The 21,859-nt window shown below is 41.0% G+C and overlaps 1 protein-coding gene across 1 annotated transcript; it reads left to right on the top strand.

The window, feature by feature from the left end:
* The first annotated feature begins 3,318 nt into the window (after positions 1-3,318).
* On the top strand, positions 3,319-21,661 carry KRIT1 (KRIT1 ankyrin repeat containing). Its single transcript, XM_083704865.1, has 17 exons — positions 3,319-3,435; positions 5,001-5,160; positions 6,557-6,649; positions 7,317-7,446; positions 7,742-7,985; positions 8,376-8,491; positions 9,271-9,414; positions 10,901-11,057; positions 11,772-11,879; positions 12,685-12,841; positions 14,037-14,188; positions 14,651-14,817; positions 15,130-15,217; positions 17,038-17,244; positions 17,486-17,602; positions 20,014-20,639; positions 20,955-21,661. The coding sequence occupies exons 1-16, from the start codon at positions 3,334-3,336 to the stop codon at positions 20,080-20,082; spliced, it is 2,211 nt and encodes a 736-aa protein (XP_083560991.1). The 5' UTR covers positions 3,319-3,333; the 3' UTR covers positions 20,083-20,639; positions 20,955-21,661.
* The last annotated feature ends 198 nt before the right edge of the window (positions 21,662-21,859 follow it).

Genomic DNA, 21,859 nt, shown 5'->3' with positions numbered 1-21,859 from the left:
GCCCGCCTTTCTCTCGGCTCGCGCGCCGTTCTCAACCCCCTTTGTTCGGCTTCGGCGGCGGAACTCTCCCGAAAAGCTTCTCCGTCCGTCCGGCTGCTGCACCGCGTCTCGCAGGGCCCTTCAGAGAAGCCTTTCGCGCTCCAGACCTCGCGAGAGGCCCGCTCCCCTCACGGCCCCGGCGTCTCAAGCCCAGGCATCTCGTGGCAGCTGCGGCATCTCCACACGAAGAAGGAGGAGGAGGAGGAGAAGGGAGAAAGCCGAGGCTGCTGCTGCTGCTGCTGCTCCTCCTCCGGCGGCCAACAACACAGCGGCGGCAACAAGCGGTCGGGCCTCCGACCCGGAACCTTATCGGCTCTCGGAGCCGCACGGGAAGCGGATCTGCTGCCGGCTCACGGGGGAGGGAAGCTGGGCGGAGCCCCGGAGGAGAGCGAGAGAGAAACCCCGGGGTGGGACAGGGGGGAGGGCGATGCGCATCTTACTCCCCGGAGGAAGAGACCCCTTTCAAGGCTGCGCGGCGGTAAGGGAAAGCGAGGCGCCCCCCCAGACACAAAACAGTCGTCGACGCTCCACAATTCGGAGTCGGCGCCGCCTCCTTCTTCCCCCGCGCCTAAATAATTCTCTCTGCCTCAGATTCGACCGCTCTCAGAAAACGGCAGCCCTGCTGCGCGCATCTGCTTCGGAATCAAGTCCCCTCGCCTCCGGGGAATCTTGAGAGCCACCGCCTGCGTTCCGTGGTAAAGGACCCCTGCTGCACCGGGGCCAGGTTACAGGTGAGGGACTGCCTGTGGGAATGCTCTCCTGCGGGAGGAAACAAAATGCGTCTTGCACATAGGAAATGAAAAAGCTGGACTGTACCCTTCTTCCTTATAGTCAGGCAGTCTTTATTTTTATTTTTATTTTTTGTTGTTGTTTTCTTAGGTTGAGCTATTTATTCAAATATGGGAACCCACACCCGCAGCAGCCTTAAAGTGGTACCGTCGAAGCAAAGCTGATCTACTTGGGAGTCTAAAGGACAGGGAAATTAGGGTTTATTGGGCAGTTTAACAGATTGGAAGATTTATTGCACTATAAGCTTTTGTGGGTTAGAGCTATAGTCTGTGGAAGCTTATGGCACAACAAATCTTTTAATGTACCACAATACCCATTTATTTATTTTGCTGCAGCAGTTTAACAGGGGTGTCAGTCTGCAAATCTTTTACCAGTCTGATGAATGCAATAATGTCATTCACTTAAAAACAAACATGCACAGGTTGGTGGCACTTACTCAGCCGTTTCCAGTCTGTCCAACTCATAATTGAGGAAGTTAAATGGTTCTTCTTGATAATGCATGGCATCCATTGGCATCAGAATTATTATTTTGGGAACTTTTTAAGGTTTGATGTTTTACTGTGTTTTTATATGTGCTGTAAGCTGCCCAGAGTAGCTGGGGAAACCCAGCCAGATGCGGTAAAATTATTATCTATAATTATTATTCCAACGTAATGATTCTGAACATGGGACCAGGACTGGCATTATTTCACAGAGCAATTCTGAGTATCAGACATATGTTGTATTCACTATTAAGGTGATAAAAGGATGAGATTTGATTATATTTTCAGCGCATTCGTACCAGTGGAGTGACATGAAATCATGGAATGGCAATTATCCCAGAATAATTAACATATAGGGTATGGCCAGATGTGTATGTATGTGGAAATCTGGGTTGGACCTATGCATTTGTTTTTCTCAGGGCCGGTCCTACCATTAGGCAGAACGAGGTGGCTGCCTTAGGTGGCACGTGCTGGGACATAAGTGGGTGGGCACTCCTTTAGTTGTTTTCCCTTAGCCATTCCACATTCCCTTCTGCTGGAGGACAGAGCTGTGCATGTTGCACCGGCTATCCTAGCCTTCCCAAACTAGCCTGCTACTAAGTGTTGTAGAAGATGCTATCCAATGTTGAAGCAACAATCAACTGGCAGTTCCTGTATATGGAACAGGAAGGAGGCAGCATCTTGTCCTTTGCCCATGACCGCAGAATGTCATAGGCCAACCCCAAGCAATACATTTTCAATGCTGCCTCTTCCATTCCTGCAATTGGATTCATTTTGCTGACTTTCCCAGTCCTTAATCCTCCTTTATTGCTAATCTCATAAAGACCCAGAAGGTGAATTAGGGATATGTTTGGATTATCTATGGGCTCTGGGCAGCTGCTTGGTTTTGCCAAGTGGCTAGTAGTGACTGTGCTTAATTTCTCTGTTTAGGATTAATGCTCAGTTTAAATGGGCTGTGCAATTGAACTGTTTGCCACCATACAATCTTTACAAATTTCACACGTCTAATGTTGATGAAAAAATACCTGATGCGGTTTGACCTGCAATTTTTGATTATACGTTTTCACATGAAGTCCACATGAAATTTAAGGAAGTTTCTCAGCTTAAAGTGAAAGGTGAAGGCAGATTTAGAAATTAAGGTGTAGATACAGTTTTGCACTTGGACTGACAAGTGTTTTTTGTTGATACGAGAAATGTTACATCCTGTATAAAAATGTTTACATTTACTACTTTAGTTAGTCTCAAGATCTCAACAGTCTCAACTTAGATCCTGTTACCAAACACACATTACATGAAAGTCATTTGTTTGGATTTCAATGAAATTTTAAATTGGCATGATCCCAATTTAAAATCTGCAAACAAAAACAATAGATTCACACAGTGCAGCACAGTGTTTTGTGCCCCTGGCCTTCTAGCAGACAGCCAGTGTTATGAGCTTTGAAAGCATACTACTTATTTGAAGTTGTGGGATGTTTGAATTCAAGCTCTTCCTGCCCCCCATATCCTGACAGAGAAAGAGGTCTGGGTTCAGTCCCTTCTCCCCGCACCCCAGCTGACTGACACTGTCAAAATTGAGAGCTATGTAATCTCTCAAGCTATGTGCACCCAGATCCCAATCAGTCATTGCAAACTACAAACCTTCAAAGCTGAATACAGATCTGGCCTCAGAATCCACACACAGAGGTGGTTGTTGCATGTGTGATTCCTGTGGTTTGCCATTTCTTTGTAAGCTACTTAAAATTATGCTTATTGTTTCTATTTCTACAAAGGTATTTAAGCAATGGATTCATTATAAATTATTTTGAATTTTCAGGACAGTCCTCAAAATTCTCAAAGCAAAATCAAGATTTCCTTTCTTTGTTCAGCGAGGATAGAGAGGGAGAGAAAGAAAATTACTAGCATACTTTAAATGGGGGAAAATATCTGTGGCAGTTGTTTCCTTTTTTAAAAAAAAACTTGTTTTCTCAGATATAATCTTTGGTTTCTGATTATTTTTTCACTAAAATAGATATATTAACAAACCATGGGCAACCCAGAGGTAATAACTGAAGCATATGTAGCTGTAATCCGTCCAAAGAACGCTGCAAGCCTGAATTCTCGTGAATATCGTGCTAAATCATATGAGGTAAAATCATTCTTATTTGTTAGGAGGTGTTGAAAATGCATTAAATGGGAGGGTTTTTTATTGTAGGAAATTGTTGTTGTTAACATTTGTATACCGCCCTTCATCCAAGGATCACAACATAAAAATAAAAAACACAAAATACATAATTGAAACAAAACACTAACCCTTCTCCCATGAATACATTTAAAAGAACGTATAAATTATGGTGTAGCATCATAATCCTAGTCCTAGGTACAGACAGAAACTTAGGAAGTAATCTGACGTTAGTGATTGAATTTCCTATAGCAACGTATCTTCTGCGTAAGAAAGTAGTTCATCATAGCCCCATTTCATCTTTTCACTTTTGCCTTTTAATGCCATCATATGATAGGTGCAGGGTGATTCTGTCACCATGTAAGTTGCTATTAAATATTTCTCAATTGTTACAATAACCACAATGTACAGCTAGTACATCATACTGCTGCTTAATATCTCAGAGATACTGCTCGGAATATTGTGGGGAAGTGATGCAGTTACAAAACACCCTAACAGAAGGATGTGTGGGGTGTAGTAATATTGCTAAAATTCTATTTTGTTGCTATGTGTTTAGCCAAGCTAGCAAAATTGTTACCAATAAAAGATTATCACAGAGCAAATTATGTGGCATTCACACAGTCAACATTCATGTTATGCTCAACAAAGTTATAGTTAATTGGAGTTTGTTGATCCAGGCAACATAACAAACCACAGTTAATCAACCACAAAAGCAAAAGCTTGCAAACATCTCTGCCCCAGCTGCATAGGAGAAGGGGAAGCACACAAGGTGAAAGCTTGCCGCAGCACATTTAAGATAATCAACTAGAGTAAATGTCTTGAAATATACAGAGCAAATTTCCTTTCTCCCAGTTCTCTTTCAACATTAAGAAGGTATGGACTTATTTTACAGAATAATTTCATTCAATTCCTCATATTTTGAATTTTCAACAGCCTCTCTTAATGCTTTATTTATTAAATGAATGCAATAGCATGTTATTTATTCAGTGAATGCAATAGCATGTTAATTGTGATTGTGAACATTTTAATTTTGTACAGAGGGCTTTTGAAATTCAAAAGGTTAAGCAAATGCATGAATTTGCATTGACTCAATAATACAAAAAAAACAAAATTATGTTATTGAAATGCATGTGGTCAAAGAATAATGAAATAATACTGTATTTCCAAAATAGCAGCAGGTAATTCTGTGGTACATCCATAAAGGATCTTATTTGCAGACACAATTTAAATACTGTACAGATTTATTTTAAGCTTCCAGATATTTCTTTTTATTCAGGGAATTCAATGAAGAAATGGACCTTACAGTACAGTATTTTGAATTCAAAAAACTTGCATTATGAGCCTAAACATTTTTTTTTTACCATTATCTACATCTCATACCAACATGGCATTGCCTAAAATGTAAAGCTTGCACATTGGTATATCTCATTCTAAGTATATGAATGCAAGGGCAGCCTTTGTTTAGACAGTGCTATTATTCTTTCAAAATACAGATCTTTGTATTAACTAATGTTTACCTTGATTTTCATCAGATTTTGTTGCTTGAAGTTCCCATCGAAGGACACAAGAAAAAAAGAAGAAAAATGTTGTTGGAAACTAAAATTCAAGGAGGCGGCGATATATCCCAAAAGATCTTGGATTATATACTAGAAACCACCAAACCAATTTCACCAGGAAATCAAGGTATTAAAGGTAAGGATGGCTGTTTCTGCTTTCTAAAATAAATAACCAGGTCAGTCTCCCTAACCCTATTTATTTTCTGCTTGATAACCAATGACAGTCAGTACAGCTAAAACAACAATCTTCATTATTCTCCATAATGCTTGTCATAATATGAAGATTTTTACTTATTTTTTGAAGTTAAGAAAGTTCTTATCTGGCTAAAGGAGAGATTCAGAAAGAAGAGCTCTGGTACTGGAAAAGCTTGCTCCTTGTCTATGCCAATCTATTCTTAGAAAGTTGGAGCAAGCACTGATTTGAAGTCTCCCCAGTAAGGGGAGACAGGTACAGAAAAGGGTGCTTACTCAGTCAACTGGAGCCTAGGTCACTTAAAAGTTAAAATCAGTACTTTGTACTGTGCCTTGAAACTAACTGGGTGTCACTGCAGTCGTTATATTTCAGGTGTAATCCGCTTCCTCCAGTTCCCTCCTATTAGGGCTTAACCACACTTACCTTTTGACCAACTCTTTCCAGGCAGAGATCCACACTTTAATGCTTGCTCCATGTCCGAGTGTGGTTCCCCTTGCCTCAAAACCCACTATTTTAAAGATGAATTGGAGCAAATGTCAGTTTGGGTTTTCCAGAGATTGATGCTTGCTGCAATTCAGCTTTAAAGAATGGGTTTTTGCAGGGCAAATTCTGAAGCAAAAGAAAACCTGGAGCTTTAAATCACACCTGGAAAGAGCAGAAGAAAACTTAATCAAATGGGTGGCTGCACTAATTGAAGCTTCTAAGCCATCTTCAAAGGCAGCCCCATATAGAGTATGCTTTTGTAGCCTAACAATTAACGAAGGGTTAAATCCAATGTTAGTTGTACTCATAGTGCACCTATGGGGATAGAATTCAATGTATCACTCAGTGCAGTATGTGTGCAGGAAACTAAGTCATCTCAAGCAGTGGGACTTTCCCTCCCTCCCTCTCCCCCCCACCTTCTAAACCTGTTCTGGGGTTTTCTCCAACCCTCCAGAGCAGGTTTTAGGGCCATGGGGGGGTGTAAGTCCCATGCATGCAACATTTTAGTTGAATCCTGCCCATTAAAATGAGTGAGCATGGCTAACTTAGGTCCATTTAATTTCAATGAGTCTTACACCGAGTATAATTTAGTTGGCTACAGCCTACTGCATGGATCACAGTCACCTGGCTATTATGCCAGCAGTGACAGGTCTTGATTGATAACAGCCCAAACTAGCGAACGTTAATCTTGGTTACATCAACAGCTTGAGAATTCAGGAGAATTGCCAGGGCTGATAGTACCCCAGAATCTCCAATCCAGAAGAGTGGGACCAGTGTGTGTTATCAAGAAAGACAGATGAGAAACAGGAGCATAATTTCAGCCATTTAATTATTAAAGGATTATTATTGTATACAGGAAAACGAGTTCTGTTAATGAAGACTTTCCCTCTTGATGGCGAGAAGGCAGGCAAGGATGCATCCCTTTTTGTTGTACCAACAGTAGTCAAAGGTAAAAATTAAAATGTTAACATTAAAGCTGCACATAATTAGCAAATATTAATATCATTTTCTTTAAAATGTACATGAATCGCATAATCCTACGATTTCACACCAACCAGTTCCACTCAGGGCTACACTTGAATGCTTTTAAGAAATGGAATTTCTTTTTCAAAATGAAAGGGGGAAAACATTTTATTTATGAGGATGAGAGAGGATAATCAGTTGAGGAGCGGGAAAGGGAGAGAAAGGATAGTGGCAAGCTGCATCAGGCACTGGTGTTTGTCAGGGTTGCTTACTGCTGATTAAATCACAAATTATATTCAGTCTGTGCCCATCAGTGCAATCCTATGCATGTATTCACAGATGCAAGCCTCATTGAATTCAGTGGGGATTACTCTCAGGTAAGTGGGAATAGAATTGAGGCCGTAATGCTCATGGAACATCATTCAACAAGGTTACACTGCAACTTATATTGGGAGAAAATTGCATTTTTCCAGAAACAAAATAATGTACTTTGATGAATATAATAATGAGATGTCCATGCAGCCTTGGGAATTTAATTTGTGGGGCATAGGAATATAAGAACAAAATGTAATGTTATCAGGCCAAAATTGCGTAATAGAATAAACGAGATTTGTTCAGCGTTTTTGTTTTAAAAAGTATCTTCTCCTTTGTAGATAATACAAAATATGCCTACAGTCCTGGATGTCCAGTTTTCTACTGCTTACAAGACATCATGAGGGTCTGCAGTGAATCCAGTACTCACTTTGCTACAGTAACAGCTAGAATGTTAATTTACTTGGATAAGTAAGACATTTTTAATAGAACTCCTTGAGTCTATAAAAAGAAAATGACACTAAATAATTAAATATTTTAAAGTATTCTTAACATTTTACATACCATAATATTTCAAGACAGATCATGTTTTACTTAAAAAAAAAAGTTGCAGGTCCTAAGCACTTGTTCTTAAGTGTTTGTATCAGTGTATCTCTCTAAGGGCTTACTTACTATGGGTATGTGTTTACGTTATGCTGTGCTAATTATCTGCTAATTTCAATAAAAGCAACAATGCTAAAACATTTTTGCCCGTTGTGTTCTGCAGGTGGTTAGAAGAACGGCATTCACAATCCCATTCAATCCCCGCTTTATTCAGACCATCTCCCTTGGAGCGGATTAAAACAAATGTCACAAACCCTGCATACGCTGTTGAACCTGGGCAGACAGAGAGCTCACTTCATATGGGATACACAGCATTGGAAATCAAGAGTAAAATGCTGGCACTTGAGAAGGCAGACATGTGCATCTACAACCCTTTATTTGGCTCAGATCTTCAGTATACCAATAGGGTAAGAGGAGATCATTATTAATTTACCATATATACTCGAGTATAAGCCGTCCCAAATATAAGCTGAGGCACCTATTTTAGCACAAAAAACTGGGAAAACTTATTGACTCGTGTATAAGCCGGTTCACCACACCACAAACATGGTGGTGGCAGCAGCCACCACCTCTGTGCCTGCCCTTGCGAGAGGCAGGCGGCAGCGGCTGGACCAGCGGCGAGAAAGGGCTCTTTTTGGGCTGCTCGTCCCTCTGCCGCTGCCCACCTCACTCGAGTATAAAAAATGTGCTGAAAAAGTCAGCTTATACTCGAATATATATGGTATGAGTGTTAGATTTTTAATGTTCGTTAGGGTGTACTTTGAGCCTTTTTCTTCTTCATTATATGGTATTTCCAGGTCGACAAAGTGGTTATTAATCCATACTTTGGACTTGGAGCCCCAGACTATTCAAAAATACAGATTCCAAAACGTGAAAAGTGGCAACGCAGCATGAGCAGTGTCATGGAAGACAAGTACTGTGTTATTTTTATTCATTTCTTTATAAGTGAATTGCCCCCTGAAGTCCAAACCCTTTTTTTTTTATTTAATAACTGTATAGGCATTATTGCTTCCAGAGTGGATCAGGGCAATCCTAAATACGTTTACTCATAAGTAAATCCCATTATGTTCAGTAGAGTATACTCCTTCGTAAGTTTGCATCAGTTCTTTTTTTTTTTTAGTAATAATTTTTATTAAGCTTTCAATTTTACATTTCAAAATAAAACATTTTACAAACTTTAAAATATCCAGTGACTTTTTATAATAAACTGCAGTAAGTCCATCTGGCCCTGGTGCTTTCCCCATTTTCATTTGGTTTATTGCCATTTGCAGTTCCAATATTGAGGTGGTCGCATTCAGAATTTGCCAATTTTTCTTAGATACTCGGGGTATGTAACAGTCCCTTAAAGTAAGTTTGCATAAGTTCTGTAATGATCTCAGGTCCCTTGCTGGAGAGGGCAGTGGCAACGACCACAGTCAAAGCTATGAGCAGCCTTTTAACTTCCCCTCAAAGTGTGTTGGCTCTTAAAAGTGAAATATCCCATCAGTGTACTAAGACTGTAAAGTAGAAATAGGTTTTAAATGCAGCCCCACCCCGCATTGCATTGCATTGCATTGTATTAGTGGGAGGAAAACCAACTCCTTTACTGTCTCGTGCCTTTTCTCTTTAGATCAGAGCAACAGGATGCTTTTGATGAAGCAGTTGTATAACATTAATGAAATATCATATCTTAATTCCCACCCCACCCCACAGGGAACGTCAGTGGGTTGATGATTTCCCTCTTCATCGCAGTGCTTGTGAAGGAGATTCTGAGTTATTGAGTCAACTTCTCAATGAAAACTTTTCAGTCAACCAGCTTGACAGTGATCATTGGGCACCCATCCATTACGCATGCTGGTGAGCAGAGTACTCCTGCATTGAATTCCAAAATAGGGAATTGTTCATAATTAAAACCATCTGTTTGTGTCTTCATGCTTATGTGTGTGTCTGTGTGTTCAAGCTTTTGTCATGCTCAAACGTAGCTGAGAAATAGAATGCAGCTATGTGGGTGAAGGGTGTGGCTCTGCAGCTGAGGATTTGCTCACTTCTCGGTGTCTGAGCTTTGGAGGGCAAAGTAAACCATCTGTAGTGTAGCACAGACTTGGGAAAGGGCAAAATGCGAAGCTCACTGCAGATGCTAGGATCATAGGACCCCCATTGAAATGAATTGCAGTTATTTTTTTTCACATGTAACTGAATGGCTGCTATTTACCCCATATAGATTAATCAGGCTGAACTTGAGGAAACTTTATGGTGGGAACAAAGCCACTCTCCATTTCCTATAGTGGAAGGCCTAGATTCCACTGAAACTCATGGAAAAGCGTAGTTTGATGTATCACTGTCCCTCAGAAGTCTTCCCTGCATGCACATAGACTGCCCCCATCAAAAAGACGGGCATTTTGCTAATTTCTAATAATTATTGCACATTAGTTGCCCAGCTTGCATGTAATGTTAAACCAAACCATGGTTTAGCATGAACGAGTGAAGGCTGAGACTGTCACATTCTTCCCCAAGGCCTGCCACTGTTGCACTACCTACGGCTAAGCTATTGTTTGGCTTAGTATTATGTCCGAACCCAGGGTTGTGGTTTGTCTCTCCTAGAAGAACTACAGGCATAACACACATTGATTATAACTTGTGGTTTATTAGGAGCAGGAGAAACCACAAGTCCAGATTCAGACATAAGCTAAACCATACTTTATCTGCAGATTCAGATAAATGCCAAGCCATAACTTAGATGCAAGTAGTGCTACAGCAGCAAGACCAGGGAAGGAGCAAAGTGGCTCCGTTTCTTCTTCTGAGCAGCCATGTTTGTTCATTTGTGCTAAACTATGGCTTTTGGCTTAGTATTAGGTGCAAATTGGGTCAGTGTGAAAGTGGGTTCTGGCAGCTCAAAGGTAACCCAGACTTTGTAGTAACTTTGCAAATGCTGTAGAAACTGGCAATCCAGTTAAGTGGCTAGGACCAGCTTTAATGAAAAGCACCACTGCTGTAAGAGAGGCTTTCTGCAAAAAATGTACTTAGCAGTTGCTAATTTAAAAATGTATGAGGGTTTCCCCCCCAAAAAAATTTTTTACATATATTCTTAGATTATTCAAAAAAATTGAATTGAATTATTTATTTATTTTAGAATAGTAACTTCTCCCACAACTAAGTGAATTTCATTAAATTGCAAATACTAATTATTTTTGTGGGGCATGAATTCATTCCAGAATGCTAGTAGTGTTTTAGACACTTAGACTGAACTAAAATAATTAACAAGTGCAGTTTCTTACATGTGTCTTTGTACCATTTCATAGACCATATGCAAGCTTACCTTTATTTGTATTTGTTCTCTCTGTAGGTATGGTAAAGTTGAAGCTACTCGAATGTTGTTAGAGAAAGGAAAATGCAATCCAAACTTGCTCAACGGACAGCTCAGCTCGCCTCTTCACTTTGCTGCTGGGGGTGGGCATGCCGAAATTGTACAGATTCTCCTAAACCATCCAGAAATTGATAGAGTAAGATGTATTCGTAATTTCAATCATGGTTTCTTATACAATTAAATTCTGCTTTTGAACAGTGGCTCATACTTCCATTTGCAAAAGAATAAAAACAATTAAGATGTTTCTTGAAGTCAGTACAAGGAAAGACAGTGTTGTGGAGCAGGAAACACAACAGTAAATACTTCAGAGAAGTAATTCCTATTGCAAAGAAGTAATTCCTATCATTGCAGTTTGCGCTAGGAAGAATTGGCACCGTGGTCAGCACTTTGAACAGTACCCTGAAAATGTTTAAGACAAGTGGTGCTCTCTAATTCAGAGCATTGAACACCCACAGAACACTGCATCTGGAAGTGCTTTTAAACCTGAATTTCCTAATCATGAGCATGATTCTGTTCTTTGGTGGTAGGACTGGAAAACACACTTCAGAAGTGGAGTCATGCCAGCTGATAAGTGAAGGGTACTTTCCAAGAAGGGGACGGTGGATGTTGCAGCCTTTACTTGAGGGGCTGTAGCTTAATAGTGGAGCACACGATTTGCATGCAAAAGGTCCCAGGGTTTTTGAAAGCCTTTGAAAGAAAGGCTTGTGTCTGAAACACTGGATGCCCCCTGCCAGTCATTGTGTAAGCAGTGCTGAGCCAGGTGGACCAGTGGCCTAACACAGGATAAGACAGGTTGCTATGTTGCATTTTGAAAGCTGTGTTTTAAATCTCGTATTGTTTCTGTTTGTAGCACATCACTGATCAACAAGGAAGAACCCCACTGAACGTCTGTGAAGAGAACAAACAAAATGAGTGGGCAAAAACCGCTAACTTGCTGAAAGAGGCCGCAAACAAACAAGTATGCAATGACCTTTTAGATTTTAGTAAAGGTCCTTAAAAGCAAAAGGAAGTGTTTACTGGTTATTGTATTTGTTAAAAACCAATATATATATATATTAATAAAAAGCAAATGGAAGCATTAATCCAGGAGCAGTCGGTGTGGTGGGGAAGTGCCATAGATAGACACATTCCTGATAGATGCATCCTTTACCATGATGGGGCAGGACAGTGGTGAGGTTGAGGCTGTATGGGTATAGTGGCAGGGGCAAGCTTTGCTAGCTTTGCTTTGACCTCATCGCCAACCTGCACAGCATAATCCCTCTGCATCTTGCATTTATCTCATGTGTAGTGACATGGTGTTATGGCAAGCCCATAAACATAAGTTGCTGCTGAGTAGAATTTATCATTTCCATTTTAATCTAATTTGTTAACACCACAGACCTTCTCAAATATTTTCTTCCCAGAGTTATTTTAATGGACTTTCTATAATGAATAAATTCTTGTGCAGCAGAACAACTTGCAATAGTGCAAGTCTCGAAATTCCAGTTCAGCATGCCATTTGAATGAGCTTCCCTATGTCATCTGTGCTGCAATGGGCCTCGGAAGCAGAGCTTGACACAAGGGACCTCTGACCCTTCTCCTGAGCTTGTACCTAGAGAAGTGTGTCTCTTGACCATGTGCCTCGTTTCAGGGATGCTTAGATACTAATATTGCCCCTTTTTCCACCGGGGGGGGGGGGCAAGGTACTGCCACCCACAAATTTTGGCTTGATACCAGGACCGGGCAAGGTTTCAGTATTTCCTGTTTTCATTTATTTCCTCTAGTATGAGAAGGTACGAATTTATCGAATGGATGGGTCATACCGCTCTGTGGAGTTGAAACATGGAAACAACACCACTGTGCAACAGATAATGGAAGGAATGCGTCTTTCTCAAGAGACACAACAGTATTTCACTATCTGGATCTGTTCTGAAAATCTTAGTAAGTAATTGGTATCTTGATGACATCTGGTGGTGGGGTGGATGGGAGAGAACAGTCTTTCAGGCAAAAAAACAGGCGTCCTTCCAGGCCTAATTTGGCCTATGCGCCGGAGGTTGTCCATCCTCTCTCCCTAGCAGCCACCCTCCTCCTTTGGAGCAGGATCTCTGAGAGGTTCTGAAGAAAGCAGTCTTTCACGTGACCTGCTCCCAAGCCTTTAAGAGCTTCAAAGTTTATGAACAGAACTTTAAATTGGATCCAGAAACTCAAGTGGGAGCCTGTGCAGCTGACAAAGCAGTGGCATAATATGATCAAAACTTCCAGGCATAGTTAATAATCTTGCAGCCCGACTTTTGGACCAGCTGTAGTTTCAAAACTACTTTTAAAGACAGATCCAAGTGTAATGCATTATAATAGTTTAAATAGTTCACTTGAACACCAGTAGCAAACTATGCCTCTAGCTACGATTGTAGCTGGTATATTAGCTGAAGCTAACAAAAGGCCTGAGCTCTTAGTGTTTCTGCCTTTTCTGACAAAAAGCTGACTTTTGCACTTTTGTTAAGTGCATCCATTTTTCTAGGACACTGGTAACTGGTGTAGACCACATTGCATTTGCATGGTTGGGAGAGGTGGTGACAGCACCATGCATATTCAGTCGACTTCTTGTTTCATGTGCTTCATAAATACAGTGGAACCTCGGGTTGTGAACGTGATCCATGCAGAGGCACATTCGCAACCTGCAGCGCTGTGTCTGTGCACACGCGGGTCGTGATTTAGCACTTCTGCACATGTGCAAAGCACCAAAACCCGGAAGTAACCCGTTGCGGTACTTCCTGGTTCTGTGCAGTGTGCAACCCGAAACTGCGTAACCTGAAGCATCTGTAACCCGAGGTACCACTGTAACAAGAGACATCCCAAAGCAATACAATACAATACAATAAAGACACATGTGGAGCAATCACATGTATAAAAACGTGTGTGCATGCCATTCAAGTTCAATACAGATATCAACTGCAGGGGGGAATCCATGTAAGATTGTTGAAAGAACTTCAACAGTTGCCAAAGGACAATAGGAAATATGTAACATTGCTATTTATGACATTTTGCTTTTATAATCCTGCCTTCTTTCAAACATACTCGGTACTGTACAGCATTCACACATACGCACACTGAGACATTGTATTGTTTTGTTGTATAGATCTCCAGCTGAAACCGTATCACAAGCCTCTGCAGCACGTTCGCGACTGGACGGAAATACTCACTGAACTGACAAACCTGGATCCTCAAAGGGAAACCCCACAGCTTTTCCTGAGGAGGGATGTAAGACTTCCTTTAGAGCTTGAAAAAAAGGTTGGCATTTTATGTTCTGCTATATCAAATTCAGGTTCTACGCCTGAATCTCTAGACAGAGTCCAGTATAATGATTTCACTTAGTTTGTTCTTCTGAATTCTTCAGATAATGCAGCTTGGCCAAGGGAAGCCAATGTGATGCTCTTCATATTTTGCTGGACTACAACTCCCATCATCCCCAACTGCTGACCATGCTGGCTGGGAGTGATGGGAGCTGTAGTCTCAACAGCATCTGAAGGCCATTTATGATAAATAGAGTGACTGGGGAAACCCAGCCAGATGGGTGGGGTATAATTGTTGTTGTTGTTAAGTGGGCAGCTAGATCTAAGCCGTGATGTAGTGTTTTTAATGTTCAAGCTTTTAAACATTATTTTAAATTTATTTTGTTTTAAATACAAACCAAATAAGAACTAATGATCTTTTAATTTTAAATATAGACACATTTTATTTTCTATGCTATAGATTGAGGATCCACTGGCTATTCTTATCCTATTTGATGAGGCCAGGTACAATTTATTAAAGGGTTTCTATACGTCACCTGATGCCAAGCTGATAACACTTGCAAGTCTGCTGCTGCAAATAGTCTATGGAAATTATGAAAGTAAAAAGCACAAGCAAGGCTTCCTAAAGTGAGTGGATTTTAAAATATTGATATGCTTTTTGTTTTAAAATGAAGATATTCAGATAAGAGAGTCTAAAAGACTACTTCATGATTGGAGGTGTTGGCTGATTCTGGGTTCCCTCACTTCTACATAGATAACCAATACAGTTAAAGGTGACTTAACCAATCACCTGAGCAGCAAGATGGATCATCAGAATGCTATAATGTGCATTATAGCCTATTTGCATGCATGAACTGTTGATAAAAGGGCTAACAGATTTTGTTTTTTATCTGTTCAATATTATAAAAGTGGTTAAACGTGTTTGGTTTTTATTTACAGTGAAGAAAACTTAAAATCTATAGTACCAATCACCAAATTAAAAAGCAAGGCACCTCACTGGACAAATCGAATACTTCATGAATACAAGGTACGATATTGAGCAACATGTCACAAAAACCTGAAAGCACGCCGATCGTAAATTTTAATGTTGTACATTTGTTTTTATATTGTAAACTGCTGCAGGTTACGTTGTATGATTTTAGATGAAAGTTTTCCTTCTATTCTCTGTCATCCATTGTAAAGGCCTTTGGCTATATACAGTAAAATTGACTCTCACCATAATTTAAAATGTCCTTTATTTTCTGGAAATGTTAGGGCAACAAAAATAAAATGCCAACCAAGAGATCTAACAGCTAATTTTTTAGTCATTGCTATCGGTGACCAGCTTTGCATGCCACATTAAACTATTGTTAAAATAAGCTCTGGTGTAATATGAATCCATTGCTTCCTCTCCACTGTTAATATGCTGCTGGGGAACTAAGCTATGGTTTGGCATAGCGCTATGTCTGAACCTGGGCTACGGGTTTGTTTCTGTCCAAACAAACTAAGGGGTACTGGATTATTTTGGAGAATCAAACCATGAACCCAGGTTTAGCAGAAATGCTAAATGAAATTTAACTTCCTGATCTCCCCCGCCCAAAATTATTATTGAAGTCAACAGCATGGTTATGAATTTCTTTCCATCTTGTATGTATTCATATGTATTCATATCAAAGTATCCTTAAGCAAAGTATTTGCGTGGACAGGCGGAGTCCCCAGATCCTGCGCGGTCCCCCCGTCATGTGGAATAACGACTCAAGACAACGTGCTATGGGATTAAATTGGCCTCAACTTTATTAAATTTCAAATGTGGGTAGACCTTGGCTCAGGCATTGGGCGTTCTCCCTCCCCAGTCCCCAGCCGGGGACCTAGGGAGCATCAGGGTTATCCAGTGTGGGGGGGGGGATGGGCCAGCTCTGGAGAACATATGTTCAAGCAGAGATAGCCGCCCCCGTTACGCCGCAGCCGCAGGGGAGAGCAATGACGACCTTTCGGCGTACGGTCAAAGCCTCCCTTCAGAAACCCCTTTAACGGGGAACCCTGGTATCGCCGCCGCAAAGAGGAAGATGGACAAAAGGATTCCGCCCAAGGCCTGATACCGCCAAAGTTGTGACGTTTTGCTACGGGAAACGCGAAACCTGCCAATGCAGGGAAATTCCTTTCCGGCCCTTTAACAGCGACCTTAACGTAGCAGCGCCCGCATACCTGTGAAGAAAAGTTAACCTGCAAAACTTGTGAGGAAAATTAACCTGCAACATAAGACATTGACTGAGGGTGGGTAGGGTGGGAGAAGCTCTGGAGACAAGTGAGAATTCCCAGGTAAGATCCCCCCTCCTTTGTGTGGGCAGGTAATCCCTCCCCTACCTGGCCTGGTCTCCTTGGCAACTCTTCCCCCAGGTGGGATTGGACAACTGACTGAGGTAGGCGGAGACCTCCAGGTATCCCACCTGAGGGAAGGCAAAGCCTAGCCTATGCTGTTGGAGCCGCTCCAGATCTAGGGGCTGCACGCGTCCACGCAAAGGGCGCCCCCCATTTTAAGCGGGGAGCGGTCATTCTGTCATTTCACCCTGTGCAAAGAATCTGGATCCAAATACAGTGGAACCTCGGGTTACGGACATAATCCGTGGCGGAGGCACGTCCGCAGCCCGCAGCGTTCGCATCCTGAAGTGCCTCACCTGCGCAGGCAATTTAGCGCTTCTGCGCATGCGCAAGCGGCGAAACCCAGAAGTAACCCGTTCCAGTACTGTGCTTCCGGGTTTCCCGCAGTCTGCAACCAAAAAGCACGTAACCTGAAGCGTCCATAACATGAGATATGACTGTAGAAGTTAAAATCTCAACTTTTGTGGGTATGTCAACTTGTATTTGCAGAATCTCAGTACCAGTGAAGGCGTTAGTAAAGAGATGCATCACCTGCAGCGCATGTTTTTGCAGACCTGCTGGGAGATTCCTACCTATGGGGCTGCTTTTTTCACAGGACAAGTATTCACAAAAGCAAGCTCAAGCAATCATAAAGTCATCAGAGTGTATGTAGGTGTAAATGTCAAAGGACTCCACCTTCTCAATATGGAAACAAAGGTACAGTCAGTTTTGAGTCTTAACGCTATCTGTGAACATAATGCATAAAGTGTGCATATTCTATACAGCATATATCAATAATGTTATTCTATTTAACTTAGTAGTATTTCATTTTTTGTAATTCAGAACAGAATAAGTCAGACAGTGAGCACATATGTAGCTTACTGAGGAAAGCACTTTTATTTAGTGTCAAATTTATAGATAATGTTGGCTTTTCAGCTTGTTTCCTTTATATTGACAGGCATTGCTCATATCTTTAAGATATGGTTGCTTTATGTGGCAGCTGGGAGATGGAGACAGCTGTTTTCAAATACATAGTCTGGAAAACAAAATGAGCTTTATAGTCCATACCAAGCAGGTAAGCAAACTACTGATTTCACACATTCCTCACCCCCCCCCCATTTTTTTCCTGGTGCTGTGCATGCCTAACAATTACATTTTAGGACAGATATCAATTGCTGTTAGTTTTGGAGAGGGGACGCAGGTGGCGCTGTGGTCTACACCACTTGAACCTCTTGGGCTTGCCGATCAGAAGGTTGGCAGTTCAAATCCCCGCAACAGGGTGAGCTCCCGTTGCTCTGTTTCAGCTTCTGCCAACCTAGCAGTTTGAAAGCATACCAGCACAAGTAGATAAATAGGTACTGCTGTGGCAGGAAGGTAAACAGCATTTCCATGCACTCTGGCACTTGTCACGTTCCTTTACCAGTAGCAGTTTAGTCATGCTGGCCACAAGACCCAGAAATCTGTCTGTGGACAAACGTTTGCTCCCTCAGCCTGAAAAGCAAGATGAGTGCCACACCCCATAGTCACCTTTGACTGGACTTAACTGTCCAGGGGTCCTTTATTTTTACCTAATATTGGAGAACAATACTGTTGATTGGACTAGCATTGGTTTAAAGAAACACAGTAGTTCTGCACTATAGTTTGATTTAGGCAGATGAACAAGTAACACTACTCAGCTGTTAAAAAAATATTCAATGTCTGCCATAGAGCCCTAAAAATCTGTGCTTAGAACTAGTTTACACTCTTTATAGTCCACGGAGCATATATTTTCAACACTAACAAGCAGTTATCTCTATTTGTAAATGTTATTTATCCTTGTCTCACAATATAGCTTGGGCCATCTTCCCAAACCTGGTGCCCTTCAGATGCCATGGGCTACAGCTTCCATCATCCCAGGCCAGCAGGGGAGGATGGCAATTGTAGTCCAAAACATTGAGAGGGCACCAGGTTGGGGAAGGCTGATTTGACTAATATTTTATAAAAGCAGATTTCTGAACCAAAGTTATTCTTTCCACCCGCACTGTGGACTAAGGTTAAGGTTTTTCATCATATTTAAATGAAGGTTATACTACATTAAATTAAGATGCGATTCTGGTGTCTCCTATAAAAAGGGTAAAGGTCAAAGAGACATGAGTTCTTACACAAATAGTCAAAAGAATTCGCTAGATAGAACAGGGAAATATAATAATAATAATAATAATAATAATAATAATAATAATAATAATAATAATAAATTTTATTTATATCCCGCCCTCCCCAGCCGAAGCCGGGCTCAGGGCGGCTAACAACACTAAAACAGTGCAACATTATAAAAACATTATAAAAATTAATTAAAATCAAAATTGATGGCAACCATAAACTAAAGTTTTGTAAAGATTGCCAAAGGAGGGAGTCAGGCTGCGCCCTGACCAAAGGCCTGGTGGAACATCTCTGTCTTGCAGGCCCTGCGGAAAGATGTCAAGTCCTGCAGGGCCCTTGTCTCTTGTGACAGAGCGTTCCACCAGGTTGGAGCCAAAGCCGAAAAAGCCCTGGCTCTAGTTGAGGCCAGCCTAACCTCTCTGTGGCCTGGGACCTTCAAGATGTTTTTATTTGAAGACCGTAAGTTCCTCTGTGGGGCATACCAGGAGAGGCGGTCCCGTAGTTACGAGGGTCCTAGGCCGTATAGGGCTTTGAAGGTTAAAACCAGCACTTTAAACCTGATCCTGTACTCCACACCGGGAGCCAGTGCAGCTGGTATAGCACCGGATGAATGTGATCTCGCAGCGAAGACCCTGTAAGGAGTCTCGCTGCGGCATTCTGCACCCGCTGGAGTTTCTGGGTCAGTCTCAAGGGCAGCCCCACGTAGAGCGAGTTACAATAATCCAGTCTGGAGGTGACCGTCACTTGGATCACAGTGGCTAGGTCAGGTATCCCAAATTAGAAGGTGCATAGGTTGCACAAGCTGCATCTGCCCAGTTTTTGGCAATTCCCCACTCCCATGATGTCCTAGGTTCCTTGACCTTCATGAGAGGTAATAATAGTAATAATAATTTTCTTATTTATACCCCACCCATCTGGCTGGGTTTCCCCAGCCACTGCCCAGGTTTCTCAAGAGGGTAAGTGGAGGGTGGAGATGCTGACAAATAAGCCTCCTCATACAAACAGACCTGCTCACAACATTGGCTGCAGACCAAGAAAAATAATTACTTCCAGCTCTAAAAAGTTACGTAAAACATGAAGTTCTGACTTTGCACTGAGCATTTAAGGCTGCAGTTCCAAAAACAATCCTTTGAGTTATTCTCACTGCAGCTCCCATGCCACATCCCAGGAATTTCACGAAAGTTTCCTATCCTCCAGCAGAGGTTTTTTGGGATGCAGAGAACTGGAGTGGGGAAGAGGGGCAGGGATGCCCACTTGCACAAGTGGGCTTCCACTCACAAAGTACTGGACAGAATATGTCATATGACTGCTGTTTGGGAAACCCTGATTTGTTTTTTCTGTTTGCAGGCGGGACTTGTTGTAAAATTGCTGATGAAATTAAGCAGCCAGCTGGTTCCCAGTGAAAGAAGTAACTGAAATAAATGGAGAATGCTTATGCAATTAGCTACATTAAGCACATTTTTTGTTTCTGTAAATAAAAGCCTTGCATGTATATGAGTTGTACAGGATGAAATATGCTCTCTATTGGACTTCATACAGGAGTTTATTTGTTTATTTGTAAAATAGAATATATCTGTTATTTTTATAATAATGTTGGGGGGGTTATTTTCAAAACCATAACATGCATCGAGAAAAAATGTGCATATAACCAACAGTAGTTGAAAACACAATAGGATGTAAGCCCCATTGGACACAATAGGACTTACTTCTGAGTAAACTTGCATAGGATTACACTGTAAATCTATACAGCCGCACCTTGGTTTTCGAACAGCTTAGTTTTTGAACGTTTTGGCTCCCGAACGCCGCAAACCTGGAAGTGACTGCTCCGGTTTGCGAACTATTTTTGGAAGCCGAACATCCGACGGGGCTTCCATAGCTTCTGATTGGCCGCAGGGTCTTCATTCAGCCAGTCAGAAGCCACGCTTTGGTTTTTGAAGGTTTTGGAATTTGAACGGACTTCCAGAATGGATTCCGTTCAACTTCTTTTTTTTTTTTAATATATTTATTGACGTTTCAAAGATTATACAAAAAGAAAAAAGAAAATATAACAAAAATGCAAAACTAAAACAATTTAAAAACACATAAAATTCCATTCACTTATTTTCTTGTTAATAGGCTGACTACTAAAGGTTATTTTTCAAGTTTCACCACATTCCTCCAATTATGCTCTACTGCAATAGTTTACACATGCCATGACAGAATAATGTAGTAAAACCTGCAAAGCAATCTTCTGTTCGGTAGCCGAGGTGCAAAATGTTATTTATTGCCCATTTTAAACAAGAATACAGTCGTACCTTCCGTTCAACTTCTAAGGTACGACTGTATTCTTGTTTAAAATGAGCAATAAATAAGATTTTGCACCTCGGCTACCGAACAGAAGATTGCTTTGCAGGTTTTACTACATTATTCTGTCATGGCATGTGTAAACTATTGCAGTAGAGCATAATTGGAGGAATGTAGTGAAACTTGAAAAATAACTTTTAGTAGTCAGCCTAGTAACAAGTGGCTATACTGTAATTAAACTCCTCAAAAGTAACAAGATTTGGGGACCTCTAAAGCAGCATTCAATCCAGTGCAAATAGCTGTAGCCAGAAGAGAAAGCCAGCAACTTCCCTAGCCTGATTTTTTAAAAAAGCCAACACAACAAAAAACTTTCTTTATTACCCCTTTGTTTAGAACCTAATTTCATTAAAAACAACATCTTATTATATATTTAGAATATTGCATGGAAAGAGTCAGGGGGTTAGATCTAGCTTGGTCAAACAGAGTCCATCCACTGAACTAAATGGACATGATTAACTCAAGTCCATTTATTTCAGTGTATCTTCTTTAAGCATAATTTAGTTAGCTGCAACGCAGGAAGAACTTCGTTGAATGAAATCTAAAGTATTGTGTACTTTGTTGCCTTTTTATACTTATGAAATAATTGTTTTGCTAATTTATTGTTATGTTTATGAAGTACAGTTTTTTAAATAATATATTATTTGCACAAAGACTTGTGAAAACTAGTGTGTGTTTTTTATTTAAAACGAAAAGAAAAAGTCTGATTGACTAAATCATGATTAGTGATAGTAGGCCTGTTCGTTTCCATGCTTTCGTTAGTATTCATCTGGGCAATTTCCGACAAAACTAGCCTTTCATAAGAATCCTTCTGAGCCTGCCATTTTCATTCACGGCATTCCTATTTGTTTCA

Source organism: Podarcis gaigeae, assembly GCF_964106915.1.
Source record: "Podarcis gaigeae genome assembly, chromosome: 12".
In the NCBI taxonomy this organism is placed as follows: Eukaryota; Metazoa; Chordata; class Lepidosauria; order Squamata; family Lacertidae; genus Podarcis; species Podarcis gaigeae.
Note: the sequence above shows the minus strand (reverse complement) of the source record. Positions and strands in the feature narration are given on the sequence as shown.